Genomic DNA, 17,091 nt, shown 5'->3' with positions numbered 1-17,091 from the left:
AACAAGACGTCACTCTTGTTTATAGGCACTCTAAAGAAATTGATAGTTTTAAGCTACTTCAACTAAATATCGAGATATAGAACAGCCAGTTATGGAGGGTTGACTATACCTACATATATTTCATGATTTTGATAAGATAGAATTTCCAGATTGTTGTTCCGGAAGGCTTAAGTTCAGAATCATATCACATTCAGTGATGTAGGTGGGATCCATTGTATATTCAAGTGTTTCAAATCTAATTCAGGTATGATTTACTTCATGTGCCTAACTAACATCATATTCAAATTATTCAAGCCACTCCCAAGTAATCATGGAGCATTATATCAAAGACAAATTAAAGACTTCCATGTCCCTTGCAGTTGCCCAAAATTTTATGGCTCATAAGGTAATCTAGAATGCCGTGAAAAGTGTACTGCGATCTGTCAAACTTGGGTACCTTTTGCACTACCGAGGGACGAAATGCAGTACTAGAAGTGGTACCCAATCTGAGCCCGAGTGTGACGGACCTGATTATATCATTGCATATATAATGCAGTTGCATTGCCGTAAGCCTACCATTAAAGTAGTTAAAAAGTGGAAAAGGGCCCTTTTACAGTTGCACTAATGCAAACACGACGATAAAGCAATGAAGCAATTTATAAAGTAACATTAGTGCAGCAGTGCAATTTATAAAGTTATATTAGTGTATTGATACATTTCTAATGTAGAGTTGATGCTTTGTTGCTTGACAGCTCTTGAAATATGTCGAATAAGAGCAATGTTACATCGATGTTGTTGATATGCAGTAGAATACGTGCAATTTTATAATGCTTGTGGTTACTTGGGACTACCACTGCACATCTAAGTGATTTACGATTGATTGATATTCTGTTCAAGTGATTCATGTTTGATTCACTCCACACCCAAGTGATACAATTCAGATTCACTTAAAATCCCTACGTTTCTGGTTCGATTCACTTCATATTCAAGTGGTTAAGGTTTGATTCGCACCATATCCAAGTGATTAACGTCACATTCACTTCATGTTCAAGTGATTCAGGATTGATTCACTCCATATTTTAGTGGTTTATGCTGGATTCAATCCATATACAAGTGATTCATATCTGATGCACTTCATATTCAACTTTTTCTGGTTTGATTCACTTCATATTCAAGTGATTCAGGGCTGATTCACATTATAGTCAAGTGATTCATGTTAGATTCGCTCCATATAATTTAGCATGAGACGTAACGCTTGAGTCTACCCCCTCCCTCCTCCGAGCGTTACTTAATTTGTGGATGGCGCCTCTCACGTGAAGCACAAGGAGGACTTGCGAGGCGAAGTAGGCCGTCATTGAAATTTCTACGCGTAATTGATGATTGTTGCTAATTCATTTCACGATTTCGAATCAAAGAAAATCTCGCTTAACAATTTTAAAGGGCCAATGATCAAATTGTAAACAAATCGGGTTTTGATACCATTCGATAGCATCTCCCAACACCCGCAAACTATGCAAACATTGTCAACATAATCATAAAACTGATCGTTATAAACTCGATTTCCAAAACGGCCAATAATCACTTTTTTCCAAATCATTCATTGGCCCCCGTTCGAAACGGCCAATGATCGGTTCTCGCTCCACAAAGAGGGCCTACAATCGGAAAATTTCGCAAACTGTCATTGGCCTTAGCATGGTGAGAGGCCAATTACTGTCTCTTGCTCATTCACTGAAAACCGAAAAGGCCTAGCCTTGGGCCAAGCACGCTAATAAAATTCAATTTAGGCCAATAAAAAAGGCCCATGCCTTGTTGAAAATCGAAAATGGGCCAAGCATTTAAACTCATCATTTTTTTCACATTTTTGTCATTTTTCAGAACAAATCGATTATTAGCGTGTAGTAATAGTAAATCGTCACTCAACTAGCAAGAAATCACATTGATTGATTTGAATACTGAGAAATAGGAATTGAAAATGTGGTGAGTAATATTCAAATCGAATTTTCTCAGAGTCAACGATCTGAGGATTGGCCCTTTTGAATTGTTACGCGAGAAATCAGTTGGTTTTGCACTGACATAGCTGAAAAAGTATCAGCACACTTTATGCATGTAAGCGCGTACAGTGATACTTTCTCAAGCCAATATTGTATTTTTTGGTTAAATCCAGAATGCGATCGCAGCTCTGTTTGGAGCTGCGAACTTATTTACACAGTGAGAGAAAATTGCTCAGAACAAAGTCTAAAAACTCTCTTGATTTCTAACACCACATGCAGCAACATAAATAAGACTTCACAAAGATTATCAATACTCCTTGCCAAATTAGAGTAATGCACATCATAATTGATCAAAATAAAACAGTTTTCAGTGAAATGTCGACGTCAGAAATATTAATTTCACAAGCTGCATAACATTTCATTGAAGCTCGTCAATAATGACTTAGTGTGTAAGAGGTCAATTTAGCCGCTTATTTACATCTGTGGAAGCCGCCCGAAGTCGTCACAGCCGCCGTCCCATTGTTTCGACTTTGACATTAGCTTCGCATTTAGAAAACTTCGCATCACATGAGCAGGTGCGATTACGGTTTAGTGCTGCGAAGTCAATATAACTATCAAGACTGAGTTTTATCACTTTGAAATTTGAGCGGCAAACCTATACTGTTCCTGATATCCTTGAATTTGTCGAAGACTCGAACTTTCTATCTCGTCTGGATTATGAGATAAGCTCACGAGCACTACCTTGCGGCAAAATTTAGAACCAAATTATTCACCTTCCAGATGTCCTTAACATTAACTGAACAATTTTTGCCGAAGACTAGAACTTTTTATATCATGTGGATCACAAAATAGAATCTGCTTAACCCTCTAATACCCAACCCCGCCTTTAGACGGGGTACACTTTGGAATTTTGTGTATTTTTTCGTAGCTCGGAAATCAAAATTATTTTATTTTTGGCTTAAACCTTGACTCATAACACGCATATAAGAAAAGTTTTTTATGACTTTTGAAACTTTTTTGTATTTTTCAAAATTGTTTGAAAAATTATATTCTTATATAACCTATAAATGACAGGGGTAATTTAACGTGTAATATAAAAAATCGTACCTTTTATATTTTTATACGATCGACCTATCACAAAAGAAGAGCCAGGTGGTATCAAAATAATTTCAAACCTGTTTTTCCGTTAGTTACACGGAAAATAAAATACGCTCCGAAAAAAAATTAAAAATGTAATATTTTTAAAAGTACCACAAAAATTTAAATTTTTATTATTGTCAAAAACCAACAACCAGAAAAGGCTTCAAGAAAAAATGAAAAAAGTTAGGGATGTTCAAAAATAAAAATTATAAAAATCAAAAACCAAAATTCAAAAATTTGCGAATAAAAATGAATAATTGCCCAGAACGTGTTTAGAACGATTTTAGATAACGAATCATAATATTTAAATCGAAAATAAAAATTTGGGTATTAGAGGGTTAAAATGCTCAATTTAAGGTGATTATAAAACGAAGCCATACTTTGAATTTTAAAGTGCACAAGACGAGAGTATCTGACAACAGTTCGCGTTGAAAACCAATCAAGTTACTTACTTGCTGGTGGTGACCAATGGGATAGATTTTCAACGCGGAGCGCTGTTTGGTTCTCAAGTCTTGTGCTCTTGAAAATTGGAGGTATGGCTTCCTTCTATAATCACCTTAACATGGTCACTGTTGTCACCTAGCGGCAAAATTGCAAACCAAACCGTTTGTCTTCCGGATGTTCTTGATCCGCTGTTGTTTGCTGAAGATTGCTTCTTTGCAAATTATAGGAATCTCAAGATATAGCTATGTGAATTTACATGTTTTGATGTAATCCCAGACAACCAGAAGTCGCATAGCAGTATACGAACAAAATCGCTTATTTGTACAAGCTGCATCACTCCCGCACTGCATGGTGGATGAAATCGTTTGATCGATGAGTTTCCTCGCATAAAACGCTATTTTATGAGTTCATTTGTACATTCAATTTCGTCCCGTATACTTGTACAAAGTAAGTCGGATAAATCCGTAGCAGCTGTCAAATAAATTTTGTTATCATAAATTAAGTCGCATAAGAGTACAGACATATTCGCAAGAAAATCTACACACTCGCATTGCATGTTATGTTTCGTCATATAAGATATGCACGTATATCGCCTCCACTTTTGTACGCATAAGGCCTTTTCGCGACATCTTATACGTGAAACTTTGCAAATATAAGCATCGCATAACGCAACAGGTGATTTGATTATACGCACATTCTGGTTGTCTGGGATGGTAAACTTTTTTGCAATGCATTGCAATGCATAGTGAGTCCGTAATTATGACGGGTAGTGTACATCAAACACAAAAGTTTTACGCTCCATAGCGCCCCCTAGGGATAGAATTTTGAATCTCATGGCACAAATAAAGATAGACTTTGACTAACTGAACAATTTTGCCAAAGACGCCATTTTGCTAAGCGGATAGGCTCCTAAGATATCTACAAAACCAAGAGTTTATACATACTAGCGCCGCATGGTGGCAACATTTTGAATCAACAGTCCTGTAAGTGGACAAACTCCTGAGATATTTGAAAAAAAAAAACAAAAGTTTTATGCACTATATCCGCCTGGTGGCGGAATTCCGAATCTGAATGATCACCGAATGTCAGCCTTTGATCCATTTTTGCTAAACAAGTTTGTGAAAGATGTTTTTTATATTTAATATTGATCGCGAGATATTTCATGTTGAACATAAAAAACACAAGGTGTACAAAGTTACAAAAATTCGAGTGACAGCCGAAAGGTTATGTCTCATTTTATGACAGACCACAAGACAGCTAAAACCATTAATAAAATTTCCGTTTCCATCTCATTAAATCTATGTTGAACGTTATTGGCACAGCATGTGTGTTTTGTTCGTTAACGAAATCTGTATTGATCGATAAACTAAAACTAGCATAAATTAATATCGTTCACAGAAACACATTTTTGGCATTTGGTTACATCGATAATTGTTTGGCATTCGAGGGGTAAAATCATGCAGAAACTTAATCCTAAATAAACTAGTTTTTGGCATCTGAATATCGATTTCTCCTCCACAACGCACGCTTTGGTTTTGAACTGACTAGAGCCGTTGTGCTTTAGAAGCGCTCGTTCCTTCCTTGTAGGGAATACGAGAGTACATATGGCATCGTGGTTCGTTAAATCCTACATAGAAGAGTATCCTAATACTGTAGCATAAACTCTAAAGGTAAATTCTGCGTGGTTCTTTGCCCGTTTGGTAGATTAGTATATAAGCACTCTAGGACTAGTTTCAAGATTCGCTTTCGCTTTGGCATCCGTTACATTCCCATCTACCCCGTCCCCTGGATGACGTAGTTTTGCTTCTTGACGAACAGCGCGTGGCAGCGCAGCTTTCGCTTGAGGAACTTTTCGATGCCCTCGTGGATCTCCTCCAGGCTGCACTTGCCGAAGCGTAACCGCCGGGCGCGGTGCAACAGGTGGATGACCCCGATCAGATTGCGGAACGGTTGCTGTTCGCCCATGTTGCGCGCAATCGGTGACCGCGGTAGAAATCCAAACCAGCTGTACTTCAGCAGCACCGAGTAGTCGATGGCGAACTCCAGCAGGAGTCGCATGTGGCCGGTCACGTTTTCCAGCGCTTCGTTCTGTATGGCGTTGTGTAGCATTTGTGCCTGGAAAAGAGTGATACGTGTTAGTGGTGGGTGCGATCTAGTACTGCACTAGGAGCGTTATCATGGAATCTCACGCATTTCTCCATAAAAGTTGGATTGCCCAGCAGCAGGGTGTCAAGCTCGTTCAGTTCGTTCACGGTCTGAATGGGGAACGGTTGCTTCAGCAGGTTCCGATTCTGGCTGCACACGCTGGAGATTTGGAAGAGATCTTCGATCTGTAGCCTTGCGGCTGATCGTTTGGGTTTGGTGAGCAGTAGATTCTGCTTGTCATCTTCGCTGCTCTCGTCGGTCTTGACGTTGTGCGCCGAGTAGAAGGCATACTCGTCGAATTCTACGCTGTCCTCTTCGATCTTGATGGTCGGTTCCATGAGGCTGTTGGTCGTAGTCGTGGTCGGCGCTAAAAAGGAGGGACGATGTTAGAGGTCGTCAGCTTAATTTTATAATCGGATGATTTGGGAAAAAGTTGAAGATCATAGAAGTACAGATTAATAAAAGTCATGGTTGTTTTTGATCAATAATCTTTATTTGCAAACTTCTTAATTTGATCCATACAAGTTTCCTTGGACGTTTTAAATACTCCTGAAAAAGTAATATTTTTCATTAGATGAACAACAAAAACCAATTCAACACAACCCAGTGATTTTACACGTTAGATCCACAGAGACTGCTTTTAGATTGATTACTAGAAATTATATGAGAAATCATTGGTAGAAAAACATGCTAGTTTTGCGATCCTCCAAAAATTTACGTGAAACAAATGCACACTCCGGAACTCGCATTAGACTTTTTTTTTACAAATTACTCAGCAATCTTTCAGGAGATCGTCCAACAAGCTTTAAGCATAGCCTACAACCAGCTTGAAGCTTCCAGGAAGCTTTTGGGGAAGCTTTCAGGACAGCTTTTGGGAAGCTTTCAGCAAGCTTCTGGGAAGCTTTCAGCAAGCTTGTGGGAAGCTTTCAGCAAGCTTGTGGGAAGCTTTCAGCAAGCTTCTGGGAAGCTTCCAGCAAGCTTCTGGGAAGCTTCCAGCAAGCTTCTGGGAAGCTTCCAGCAAGCTTCTGGGAAGCTTCCAGCAAGCTTCTGGGAAGCTTCCAGCAAGCTTCTGGGAAGCTTCCAGCAAGCTTCTGGGAAGCTTCCAGCAAGCTTCTGGGAAGCTTCCAGCAAGCTTCTGGGAAGCTTCCAGCAAGCTTCTGGGAAGCTTCCAGCAAGCTTCTGGGAAGCTTTCAGCAAGCTTCTGGGAAGCTTTCAGCAAGCTTCTGGGAAGCTTTCAGCAAGCTTCTGGGAAGCTTTCAGCAAGCTTCTGGGAAGCTTTTAGCAAGCTTCTGGGAAGCTTTCAGCAAGCTTCTGGGAAGCTTTCAGCAAGCTTCTGGGAAGCTTTCAGCAAGCTTCTGGGAAGCTTTCAGCAAGCTTCTGGGAAGCTTTCAGCAAGCTTCTGGGAAGCTTTCAGCAAGCTTCTGGGAAGCTTTCAGCAAGCTTCTGGGAAGCTTTCAGCAAGCTTCTGGGAAGCTTTCAGCAAGCTTCTGGGAAGCCTCCAGCAAGCTTCTGGGAAGCCTCCAGCAAACTTCTGGGAAGCTTTCAACAAGCTTCTGGGAAGCTTTCAGCAAGCTTCTGGGAAGCTTCCAGCAAGCTTCTGGGAAGCCTCCAGCAAGCTTCTGGGAAGCTTTCAGCAAGCTTCTGGGAAGTTTTCAGCAAGCTTCTGGGAAGCTTTCAGCAAGCTTCTGGGAAGCTTTCAACAAGCTTCTGGGAAGCTTCCAGCAAGCTTCTGGGAAGCTTCCAGCAAGCTTCTGGGAAGCTTCCAGCAAGCTTCTGGGAAGCCTCCAGCAAGCTTCTGGGAAGCCTCCAGCAAGCTTATGGGAAGCCTCCAGCAAGCTTCTGGGAAGCCTCCAGCAAGCTTATGGGAAGCCTCCAGCAAGCGTCTGGGAAGCCTCCAGCAAGCTTCTGGGAAGCCTCCAGCAAGCTTCTGGGAAGCCTCCAGCAAGCTTCTCTGAAGCCTCCAGCAAGCTTCTGGGAAGCTTTCAACAAGCTTCTGGGAAGCTTTCAGCAAGCTTCTGGGAAGCTTTCAGCAAGCTTCTGGGAAGCTTTCAGCAAGCTTCTGGGAAGCTTTCAGCAAGCTTCTGGGAAGCTTTCAGCAAGCTTCTGGGAAGCTTTCAGCAAGCTTCTGGGAAGCTTTCAGCAAGCTTCTGGGAAGCCTCCAGCAAGCTTCTGGGAAGCCTCCAGCAAGCTTCTGGGAAGCCTCCAGCAAGCTTCTGGGAAGCCTCCAGCAAGCTTCTGGGAAGCTTTCAACAAGCTTCTGGGAAGCTTCCAGCAAGCTTCTGGGAAGCTTCCAGCAAGCTTCTGGGAAGCCTCCAGCAAGCTTCTGGGAAGCCTCCAGCAAGCTTATGGGAAGCCTCCAGCAAGCTTCTGGGAAGCCTCCAGCAAGCTTATGGGAAGCCTCCAGCAAGCTTATGGGAAGCCTCCAGCAAGCTTCTGGGAAGCTTCCAGCAAGCTTCTGGGAAGCTTCCAGCAAGCTTCTGGGAAGCCTCCAGCAAGCTTCTGGGAAGCCTCCAGCAAGCTTATGGGAAGCCTCCAGCAAGCTTCTGGGAAGCCTCCAGCAAGCTTATGGGAAGCCTCCAGCAAGCTTCTGGGAAGCCTCCAGCAAGCTTCTGGGAAGCCTCCAGCAAGCTTCTGGGAAGCCTCCAGCAAGCTTCTGGGAAGCCTCCAGCAAGCTTCTGGGAAGCCTCCAGCAAGCTTCTGGGAAGCCTCCAGCAAGCTTCTGGGAAGCTTTCAACAAGCTTCTGGGAAGCTTTCAGCAAGCTTCTGGGAAGCTTTCAACAAGCTTCTGGGAAGCTTCCAGCAAGCTTCTGGGAAGCTTTCAGCAAGCTTCTGGGAAGCTTTCAACAAGCTTCTGGGAAGCTTCCAGCAAGCTTCTGGGAAGCTTCCAGCAAGCTTCTGGGAAGCTTCCAGCAAGCTTCTGGGAAGCTTCCAGCAAGCTTCTGGGAAGCTTCCAGCAAGCTTCTGGGAAGCTTCCAGCAAGCTTCTGGGAAGCTTCCAGCAAGCTTCTGGGAAGCTTCCAGCAAGCTTCTGGGAAGCTTCCAGCAAGCTTCTGGGAAGCTTCCAGCAAGCTTCTGGGAAGCTTCCAGCAAGCTTCTGGGAAGCTTTCAGCAAGCTTCTGGAAAGCTTTCAGCAAGCTTCTGGTAAGCTTTCAGCAAGCTTCTGGTAAGCTTTTGGGAAGCTTTAAGCAAGCTTCTGGAAAGCTTCCAGCAAGCTTCTGGGAAGCTTCCAGCAAGCTTCTGGGAAGCTTTCAGCAAGCTTCTGGGAAGCCTCCAGCAAGCTTCTGGGAAGCCTCCAGCAAGCTTCTGGGAAGCCTCCAGCAAGCTGCTGGGAAGCCTCCAGCAAGCTTCCGGGAAGCCTCCAGCAAGCTTCTGGGAAGCCTCCAGCAAGCTTCTGGGAAGCCTCCAGCAAGCTTCTGGGAAGCCTCCAGCAAGCTTCTGGGAAGCTTCCAGCAAGCTTCTGGGAAGCTTCCAGCAAGCTTCTGGGAAGCTTTCAGCAAGCTTCTGGGAAGCTTTCAGCAAGCTTCTGGGAAGCTTCCAGCAAGCTTCTGGGAAGCTTTCAGCAAGCTTCTGGGAAGCTTCCAGCAAGCTTCTGGGAAGCTTCCAGCAAGCTTCTGGGAAGCTTCCAGCAAGCTTCTGGGAAGCTTCCAGCAAGCTTCTGGGAAGCTTCCAGCAAGCTTCTGGGAAGCTTCCAGCAAGCTTCTGGGAAGCTTCTAGTAAGCTTCCAGCAAGCTTCTGGGAAGCTTTCAGCAAGCTTCTGGGAAGCTTTCAGCAAGCTTCTGGTAAGCTTTCAGCACCCGACCAGAACCACCTAACAAGATTATAACACATTCCTATCAGCAGCTGTTAAACATAACAGAATTTGATATAATTTTGTTATCAAGATGGCTTTGTTCTCAACTTTTTAGTAACACGTTTATAACAACATTTATTATATTTTTGACATCGCATTTGTAAGTTTGTTGCAAATAAGCTTCTAGCAGGTTTTCGGAATAATTTTCAGCAAGCTTCTGGGAAAGCTTCCAGCAAGTTCTTGAGAGTGCTTCCAGCAAGCTTCAGGGAAAGCTTTCAGCAAGCTTTCGGGGGACAGCTTAAAGCAAGCAGTTTTCGAAAAAAGCTTTCATAAAGATGAGACCGAAATCAAGAAAGTTACTGAGAGACCACATCTAGTACTAGAAGTGGTGCCTTTTTCGAGCTTGACCACTACATCTAAATTACGTGTTTGACAACACCCTAGGCTACGAACCGTACATCACAAAAGTAAAAGCTTCACTTCTACAATAAAATGAAACAGGTTTCAATAAAAACTTTATTTTGGAATTGAAATTTAAAAATTTTGATCACTTTGAAATAATAAAAATTGAAAATACTAAAAATTCTTCATCTTAAGACGAGGTACTAGATTTAAACCTTAAACGTTCCTATTCGAGCAGCCCGAATCTAGTACTGCAACATCGCGACGCCTCCTCTAACCTTTCCCCGCTGCAAGCTTCCGGAGTCGATCTTCCTCTCGCCGTTTGGCGAAATACTTACGATTCCGCTTGCGACCGTTGATGTTGCGGATCACCTGATAGATGCTTTCCCTGAGAGCGCTCTCGTCGACACCGTGGTCCCTCCAGGCCTCTACAGGAGATACGAAGAACAAAGTGGTGAATGAAATGAACCTCTATGGATATTGTAAGCGATGAGTAGGCTTGAGATGGTTGACATATACGAACCCAGCATACATCCCACGAAGATGCTATAGTGTTGCATGGCCTTCCGCTTCGATCCGCGATTGCAAATGCCCGAGTAGTTGTAGTTGTACATCGCTTCGTCGGAAAACAGCGTGTGGAACATATTCGGTATCCCAACGGTGGCCGGTTTCTTGGCCCGCAAATAGTTGACCTACAACGGAGAAAAAAAAACCCCATTAAAAATCGTCAGAACAATCGCTCGTCCAATCGTGACCGACATAATCGTTCCGGACTTGCTCGTTTTCGTTGACGGTGGCCTCCAGCAGTTCCACAATGTCCTCTTCGGCGATGGGAAAATTGAACCCTGGCACCTGAGCTTGCTGGCCATGTTCCCGCGGCAATCGGTGCAAATAGTGGTATGGTCGGACAGAGACTGTCTCGCTTTGATCCAGTATTTCGATTTGCATATCTTCGCTGTACTCCTGGTCTCTGTTCAAAAGTTCAGTGATTTTCTGGTGCAATATATGCCGTGTTCTAGTACTATCCGGTAGCTTTGAGCGTTCCGAAGCAACGAGGTTGTTTGTCAATTTCTTTATGTCACGACTGGTCAGAGCTGAAATGATGTAATGGGGGTCCGTGTTAGTAATTTTATATGCAGTACAAGATTTCATATTGAAAAATCTCTCTAACACTCCTTCATTCTCTTTTAAATCTTTTCGATGTATTTATGTCAAGATACAATTGTTCATCAAAGTGTAATAACGTATATTAGAATAAAATCCGCACAGCCATCCGTTGACGCATTCCGCCCGAACGCCCTAATCTAGTACCGCTTGGGACCCCCAACCGACTTCCTCAGCTTCCTACTGATGACCATCACAACCGCTCGCAGAGCATTTTTCAACGCGGCACTGTCCACGCCCTTGTCCGACCAGGCCTCTAAAAAAATCAAAACCCATTATTGCACGATCCAGACAGTTTTGCTCCCTCGCACAGCACTCACCGAGCATACATCCCTGAAAAATGTCGTAGTTGACCATCGCCTTCCGGTTGTCTTGTTTGAAGTACGGCTGCCGGTCCTGCGTCAGATAGTAGTTCTGCAACGCCCGGTAGGTGAAGATCTTGCTGGACACGATGTCGTAGATCCGGTAGGCCTCCGTGCTCCGTGGCATGTGCGATCGCAGCAGGTTGACGTAGGCCTGTCGCACCAACCAATTGCTGCGTACGGTTTGCTCCAGCTTCTCCACCGTCTGTTCGTCCTCGATCGGAAAGCTGAAACCGGCAATGTTGACCGAGCCGGTTTTGGTTCGTTGGGCGGGAAGGTCCATCTCGCTGCCGATCGATTCTTCGTGTTTCGAGAGAAGCCTTTCCTCACTGACGACGCGAATGATAGCTGAAAACAGAAGCGCAAATATGATGAAGCCATTACGTTCGCCATGTTTCAGGTTCAAAAAATGAGGTACTAGATTATGAGACGGATCAGTTTTTTAAGCTGTTTTATTTGCGCTCACATCAAAATGTATTTGCACGTTAACTATTCAAGTTGAGCCTTTTGCTGGGAAAATACCCTGAGCAGCGAACATAATCTGAGGGGAACCAAACTCCACTCCATTTTGGTTCCACGGCGTAAATACTCGGAATAAATACAAGTTCTCGTCAGCTCTTCACTTATTACTTTTGCTCGATAGACAATTGCTTTCAATATCTTTGTATGCATTACAAAAAGAATAACTTCTGACTAAAGCAGCGAGATACGAAATTAAATCCGCAGAAAATAGTTAATATTTTAAAATTGTCTGAATGTCACGGAGCCGTTAACGGAATGCAAAAGCTTCTGGAAAGCTTTTAGCATATTTCTAGACAACTAGCAGAAAGCATCTGTAAGCTTCCAGCAAATCTTCTGGGATGGTTCCAGCGAAGGCTTTTATTAAATTTCCAGCAAAAGCTTCTAGGAAGCTGCCAGCAATACTTCTGAGAAGCCATCAGTGACAGCTTCTGTAAAATTTTTGGCAAAGGCTGCTGGGAAACTTTTAGCAAACGTTTCTGAGAAGCATTAAACAAAGTTTAGTGTGAAGTTTTCAACAAAAGATTCTTAAAAACTTTTATGGGAAGCTTCGAGCAAAAGCATCTTGGAAGCTGCCATCAAAAGCTTATTGGAAGCTTTCAGCAAGAGCTTCGGGGTAGCTTCCAGCAAAAGCTTCTGAGAACCTTCCAACAAAAGCTTCTGGGAAGCTTCCAACAAAAGCATTTGAGAAGTTTCTAGCAAAAGCTCCTGGTAAGCTTCCAGCAAAAGTTTCTGAATGCATCCAACAGAAGCTATCTGAAAGCATTCCCAGAAGCTTGCTGGAAGCTTTCCCAAAAGCTTGTTGTAAGCATTGTCGAAAGTTAGATGGAATCAAATCCGAAGCTTGCTGGAAGCGTTCCCAGAAGCTAGCTGGAAACGTTACCAGAATCTTTATGAAAGCCTTCTCAGAAGCTTGCAGAAAGCTTTCCCAGAAGCTTGCTGGAAGCTTTCCCAGAATCTTACTGAAAACTTTCCCAGAAGCTTGCTGGATTTTTTCCCGAAAGCTTGTTGAAAGCATTTTCAAAAATTTGCTGGAATCAATCCCGAAGCTTGATGGAAGCTTTCTTGAACATTCTGCAAACTTTCTCGAAAGCTACTCGTTAGAGCATTACCGAAAGCTACTTGTTGGAAGTTTTTCCGAAAGCTGCTTGCTGTAAGCTTTTTTGAAAGCTTGCTGGAAACATTCCCAAGAGTTTGCTGGAAGTTTTCTTGAAAATTTACTGGAAGCTTTCCCAAAATTATGTTAGAAGTTTTCTCTGAAAGGCTGCTGTAAGCTGTCCCGAAAGTTTGCTGAGAGCTTTGCCAAAGGCTCACTAAAAGCATTCTCGAAAGCTTGCTGGAAGTAATCCCGGAAGCATTCCCAGAAGGTTGCTGGAAGCTCCCCAGAAGCTTGTTGGAAGCGTTCTCAGAAGCTTACTAGAAGCATTCCCGGAAGCTTCCTGGATGTTTGCTTAGAAGCTTGCTGGAAGCTTTTACTGAGCCTTGCTGGAAGCTTCTGCAAGTCTTCGGGAAAGCTTCCATCTTGCTGAAAATTTTCCCAACAGCTTACTGGAAGCTTTCCCGAAAGTTTGCCAGAATGTTCGCTGGAATCTTTGCCAGAAGCTTACTGGAAGCTTTCCCAGAAGTTCGCTAGAAGCTTTCCCAGGAGTTTGCGGGAAGCTTTCCCAGAAGCTTGCTGGAAGCTTTCCCGAAAACTTGCTGGAAGCTTTCTCACAAGTTGCTGCAAGCTTTCTCACAAAGTTTGCTGGAAACTTTCTCACAAGCTTGTTGGAAACTTTCCCACAAGCTTGCTGAAAGTATTCTCGAAAACTTTGCTGGAAGCATTCCCATGAACTTACCGGAAGCGTTCCCAAAAGCTTTTCCAGAAGCTTGCTGGAAGCGTTCTTAGAAGCTTTCCCAGAAGTTTTCCTAGAAGCTAGCTGGAAGCTTTCTCGAAAGCTTGTTTAAAGCATTCTCGAAAGCTTACTGGAAGGAATCCCTAAGTTAGCTAGAAGCATTCCCAGAAGCTCGCTGAATGGAAGAACACCTTTTCTGAGAAGCTTCCAACAAAAGTATTTGAGTAGCTTCCTGCTAAAACCTAGAGAAAGCGTCCAACAGAAGCTTCTGGGAAGCTTCCAGCAATAGATTCTGGATAATCGTCAGTAAAGTCTTCTGGGGAGCTTTCAGTGACAGCTTCTAGGAAGCTTTCAGCAAAAGCTTCCGGAAAGCTTTCAACAAAAGTTAGTGGGATGCTTTCGGGAAAAGATTCTGGAATACTTTCAGCTAGCTTATGGGAATTTTTGAGCACACCTCGTAAAAGTTTCCATCAAACGCTTCTGGGAAGTTTGCAGCAAAAGCTTCTGGGACGCCTCGAACACAAGATTCTGGGAAGCTGCCAGCGAAAGCATTTGGAAAGCTGCCAGCAAAAGCTTCTAGGAAGCTTCCAGCAATAGCTTCTGGGAAGCCGTCCATAAAGACGTTTGGGAAGCTTTTAGCAAAAGCGTCTAGGAAGCTTTCAACAAAAGCTAGTAGATAGCTTTTTTTCCAGCATAAGCTTTTGTGGACGCTTTCAGCAACACCTTCTGTATGGCTTCCAATAAAATCATCGGGGAAGGTACCAGCAAGAGCTTCTAAGATGCTTCCAGCAAAAGCATCTGCGAAGCTTCTAGGAAGCTTCCAGCAAAAGCTTCTAGGAAGCTTCCAGCAAAAGCTTCTAGGAAACTTCCAGCAATAGCTTCTGGGAAGCCGTCCATAAAGACTTCTAGGAAGCTTTTAGCAAAAGCGTCTAAGAAGTTTTCAACAAAAGCTAGTAGATAGCTTTCGGCTAACGGTTCTGGAATACATTCAGAGAGCTTATGGGAAGCCCTCAACACACTTCTAAAAAGCTTCCAGCATAAGCTTCTGGAAAACTTCCAGCAAAACCATATGGGAAGTTACTAGCATAAGCTTCTAGAGAGCATCAAGCCAAATGTTCAGGGAATCTATTTGAAAAGCTCCTGGGAAACATGTAGCAAGCTTCGTGACAGTTGCGCATTCTGTTGCCGCCTCCGTTGCGTTCAGCGCTTCACGTTCGTCATTGTTCTAGTACTACAACGTTCTAAAATGCACGGTTAAAAACTACTATCCAGCGCAGAACGTCGGTTCGATGTCACAGTTGAATTCGGTTTAAAATGTCAATGAACCCATGCTTTGCAAACATGAAAATACTTCCGGTAGGTATCTACAGGGCTATTAAATAAATAAATAACGCTGGTCGCGTCGAACGTAAAATCACGCGTTAAAATACACATTAAAATAAATATTGCGTTCGCCTTAAAATCTAGTACTGCGCGATCACACGGCCAGCCAGCAGCACCGCGATTACGACTGTATGTCGGGAAAGTTGTCCGGGAAGCCCTCGGGATAACCGGAGAAGATTGTGCCCACGTTCTGGAAGATCCGCCGCCGGAAGTTGAACAGCTTGGCCCGCTTCCGTCCGTCGGCCCGCTTGATGACGATGTTAATGCTGTCCTGGAGGTGTTCTTCGTTCACGCCTTCCGGGCGCCATGCCTCTGTGAAAGAGAATAGGGATCGAAGTTAAAGCGGTTCCCTTTGAAAATGGAAGGTTGCGATAGAACCTAGCATGCAGTTGTGGAACACGTGGTAGTCCTTCATTGGCCGGCGCTCCTTCCGCCCGGTCCCGTTGTAGTTGTACATCTCCAGGGCGGCGTCGGAGAACAGAACCGGGAAGGCCTTCGTAACCATCTTGGTTTGCTCTTTCACCCGCCGAAGGTGCTCGACCTGTTCGTGCGAAATCGATGACATAACAGAGAACTCAAATTTTTTGCTTTGATGGACTTACGTATTGTTTCCGGATGTTGGGATACATCCGCACGGCGGCTTCCAGTCGCTCTATGGTGTCACTGTCCGGAATGGGGAATGTGAAATTGTCGACACCCTGTTGTGCGCTTTGTTTGAACAACTCGATCCGCTTAAGCACTAAAAGAGAAATCATTCGATTAGTGATGGGTGCAGTACTAGAATACTGGTTGAAATGAAAAACGCGTCACAGGTAAAGTCGAATGTTTTTCTTTTTATTTTTTCCTAGTTTTATTGCGGTGATTGCTGATGGCCTAGATAGATAGTTTTAGGTTCGAAAATTAGCTTTTCCTCCTCTAGTGCCTTCTTTGCTCGGTAAATACGTTTGGAATGCCGGAAGTGTGTTTTGCGAATAGCATCTTCTACAATTTTGCACAACACTTGTACGGTATACTCGGGCCAAGCATCTGCAAGAGATGAACATCATCAATAAAGCGACTAAAATGCTCTAAGTTTGGAAACAAGACATGAAATAACAGAGGCCATTATAATTAACCGATTTATTGAATGAATCATAAGCTTATCCTAGCCACCAATACGGTACTCATTATCACCATCATCAACCTCAACCAACTGCAGCTCCGAAGCGTTCCTTTGCTTGATTTGCTTATTTTCACGACATCGTTTGACTCGTACCCTTCTTTTAGAAGCCGCGATTGCGATACATATCTCCTTTTGCAGCTGCGGCGGATCAACCATCTGCTCACGCCAGGCCTCTGTGGAGAAACATGGATAGTGTGGTGGTTGGTATTTTTTTTTGCGTTCCACCCTCAGAACAGCCTCTGGTACTTCATTCGTTCAATGGACTAACAGCACCGTGTCATACTCACCCAGCATGCAATCTATGAAGATGGCGTACATTTTCAGCGGACGCTTCTGCATTTTTCGGCCCTGGATTCCGTTGAAGTTGTATCCGTCGAGGGCTTCATCTAGAAATAGCAGTTTCATCACACTCGGGATATCCATGATTTCGGTTTTCTTGTCACGCAGGAATTCCACCTGTGCGAATACAATGGAGTCGAGAAACGATTAGATTAGCATATCCACTTCGGTAACTAGTACTTCATTTATTTATATAGTTAATATTATAGGTATGCCAAAGACAAGAGTTTAATAGTATTACATTCGAATCCTTGGCTTCCGAGTTTTCATTTAATTATACTTAAATGGCCATCGGGGGGAGGTATCGAGTTACAGAACACAAAACTAGTGCAACTGCGGTTCTAGGGACCATATAGATAGCCATGAAAATCAACTTTTACTATGGTACCAAAGACAAATTAAAGGCCTCCATGTCCCTTGCAGTTGCCCAACATTTT

At 43.4% G+C, this 17,091-nt stretch overlaps 1 protein-coding gene across 1 annotated transcript; it reads right to left on the bottom strand.

Annotated features, from left to right (window-relative positions):
* Positions 1-11,121: 11,121 nt before the first annotated feature.
* On the bottom strand, positions 11,122-15,030 carry LOC5565146. The gene is made up of 2 exons (XM_021838320.1): positions 11,375-15,030; positions 11,122-11,310 (listed from the first exon to the last, which is right to left on the bottom strand). The coding sequence occupies exons 1-2, from the start codon at positions 11,697-11,699 to the stop codon at positions 11,195-11,197; spliced, it is 441 nt and encodes a 146-aa protein (XP_021694012.1). The 5' UTR covers positions 11,700-15,030; the 3' UTR covers positions 11,122-11,194.
* Between the last annotated feature and the right edge of the window lie 2,061 nt (positions 15,031-17,091).

This window comes from Aedes aegypti, chromosome 1 (assembly GCF_002204515.2).
Source record: "Aedes aegypti strain LVP_AGWG chromosome 1, AaegL5.0 Primary Assembly, whole genome shotgun sequence".
NCBI classification, from domain to species: domain Eukaryota; kingdom Metazoa; phylum Arthropoda; class Insecta; order Diptera; family Culicidae; genus Aedes; species Aedes aegypti.
This window is presented reverse-complemented; position numbering and strand designations above follow the sequence as displayed.

Excerpts from the sequence above, each read along its gene's own strand:
- LOC5565146 (XM_021838320.1), bottom strand. The coding sequence starts at position 11,699 with ATGGACCTTCCCGCCCAACGAACCAAAACCGGCTCGGTCAACATTGCC. Across the intron at positions 11,311-11,374 it reads TTTTCAGGGATGTATGCTCG|AGGCCTGGTCGGACAAGGGC; the intron begins GTGAGTGCTGTG and ends TGATTTTTTTAG.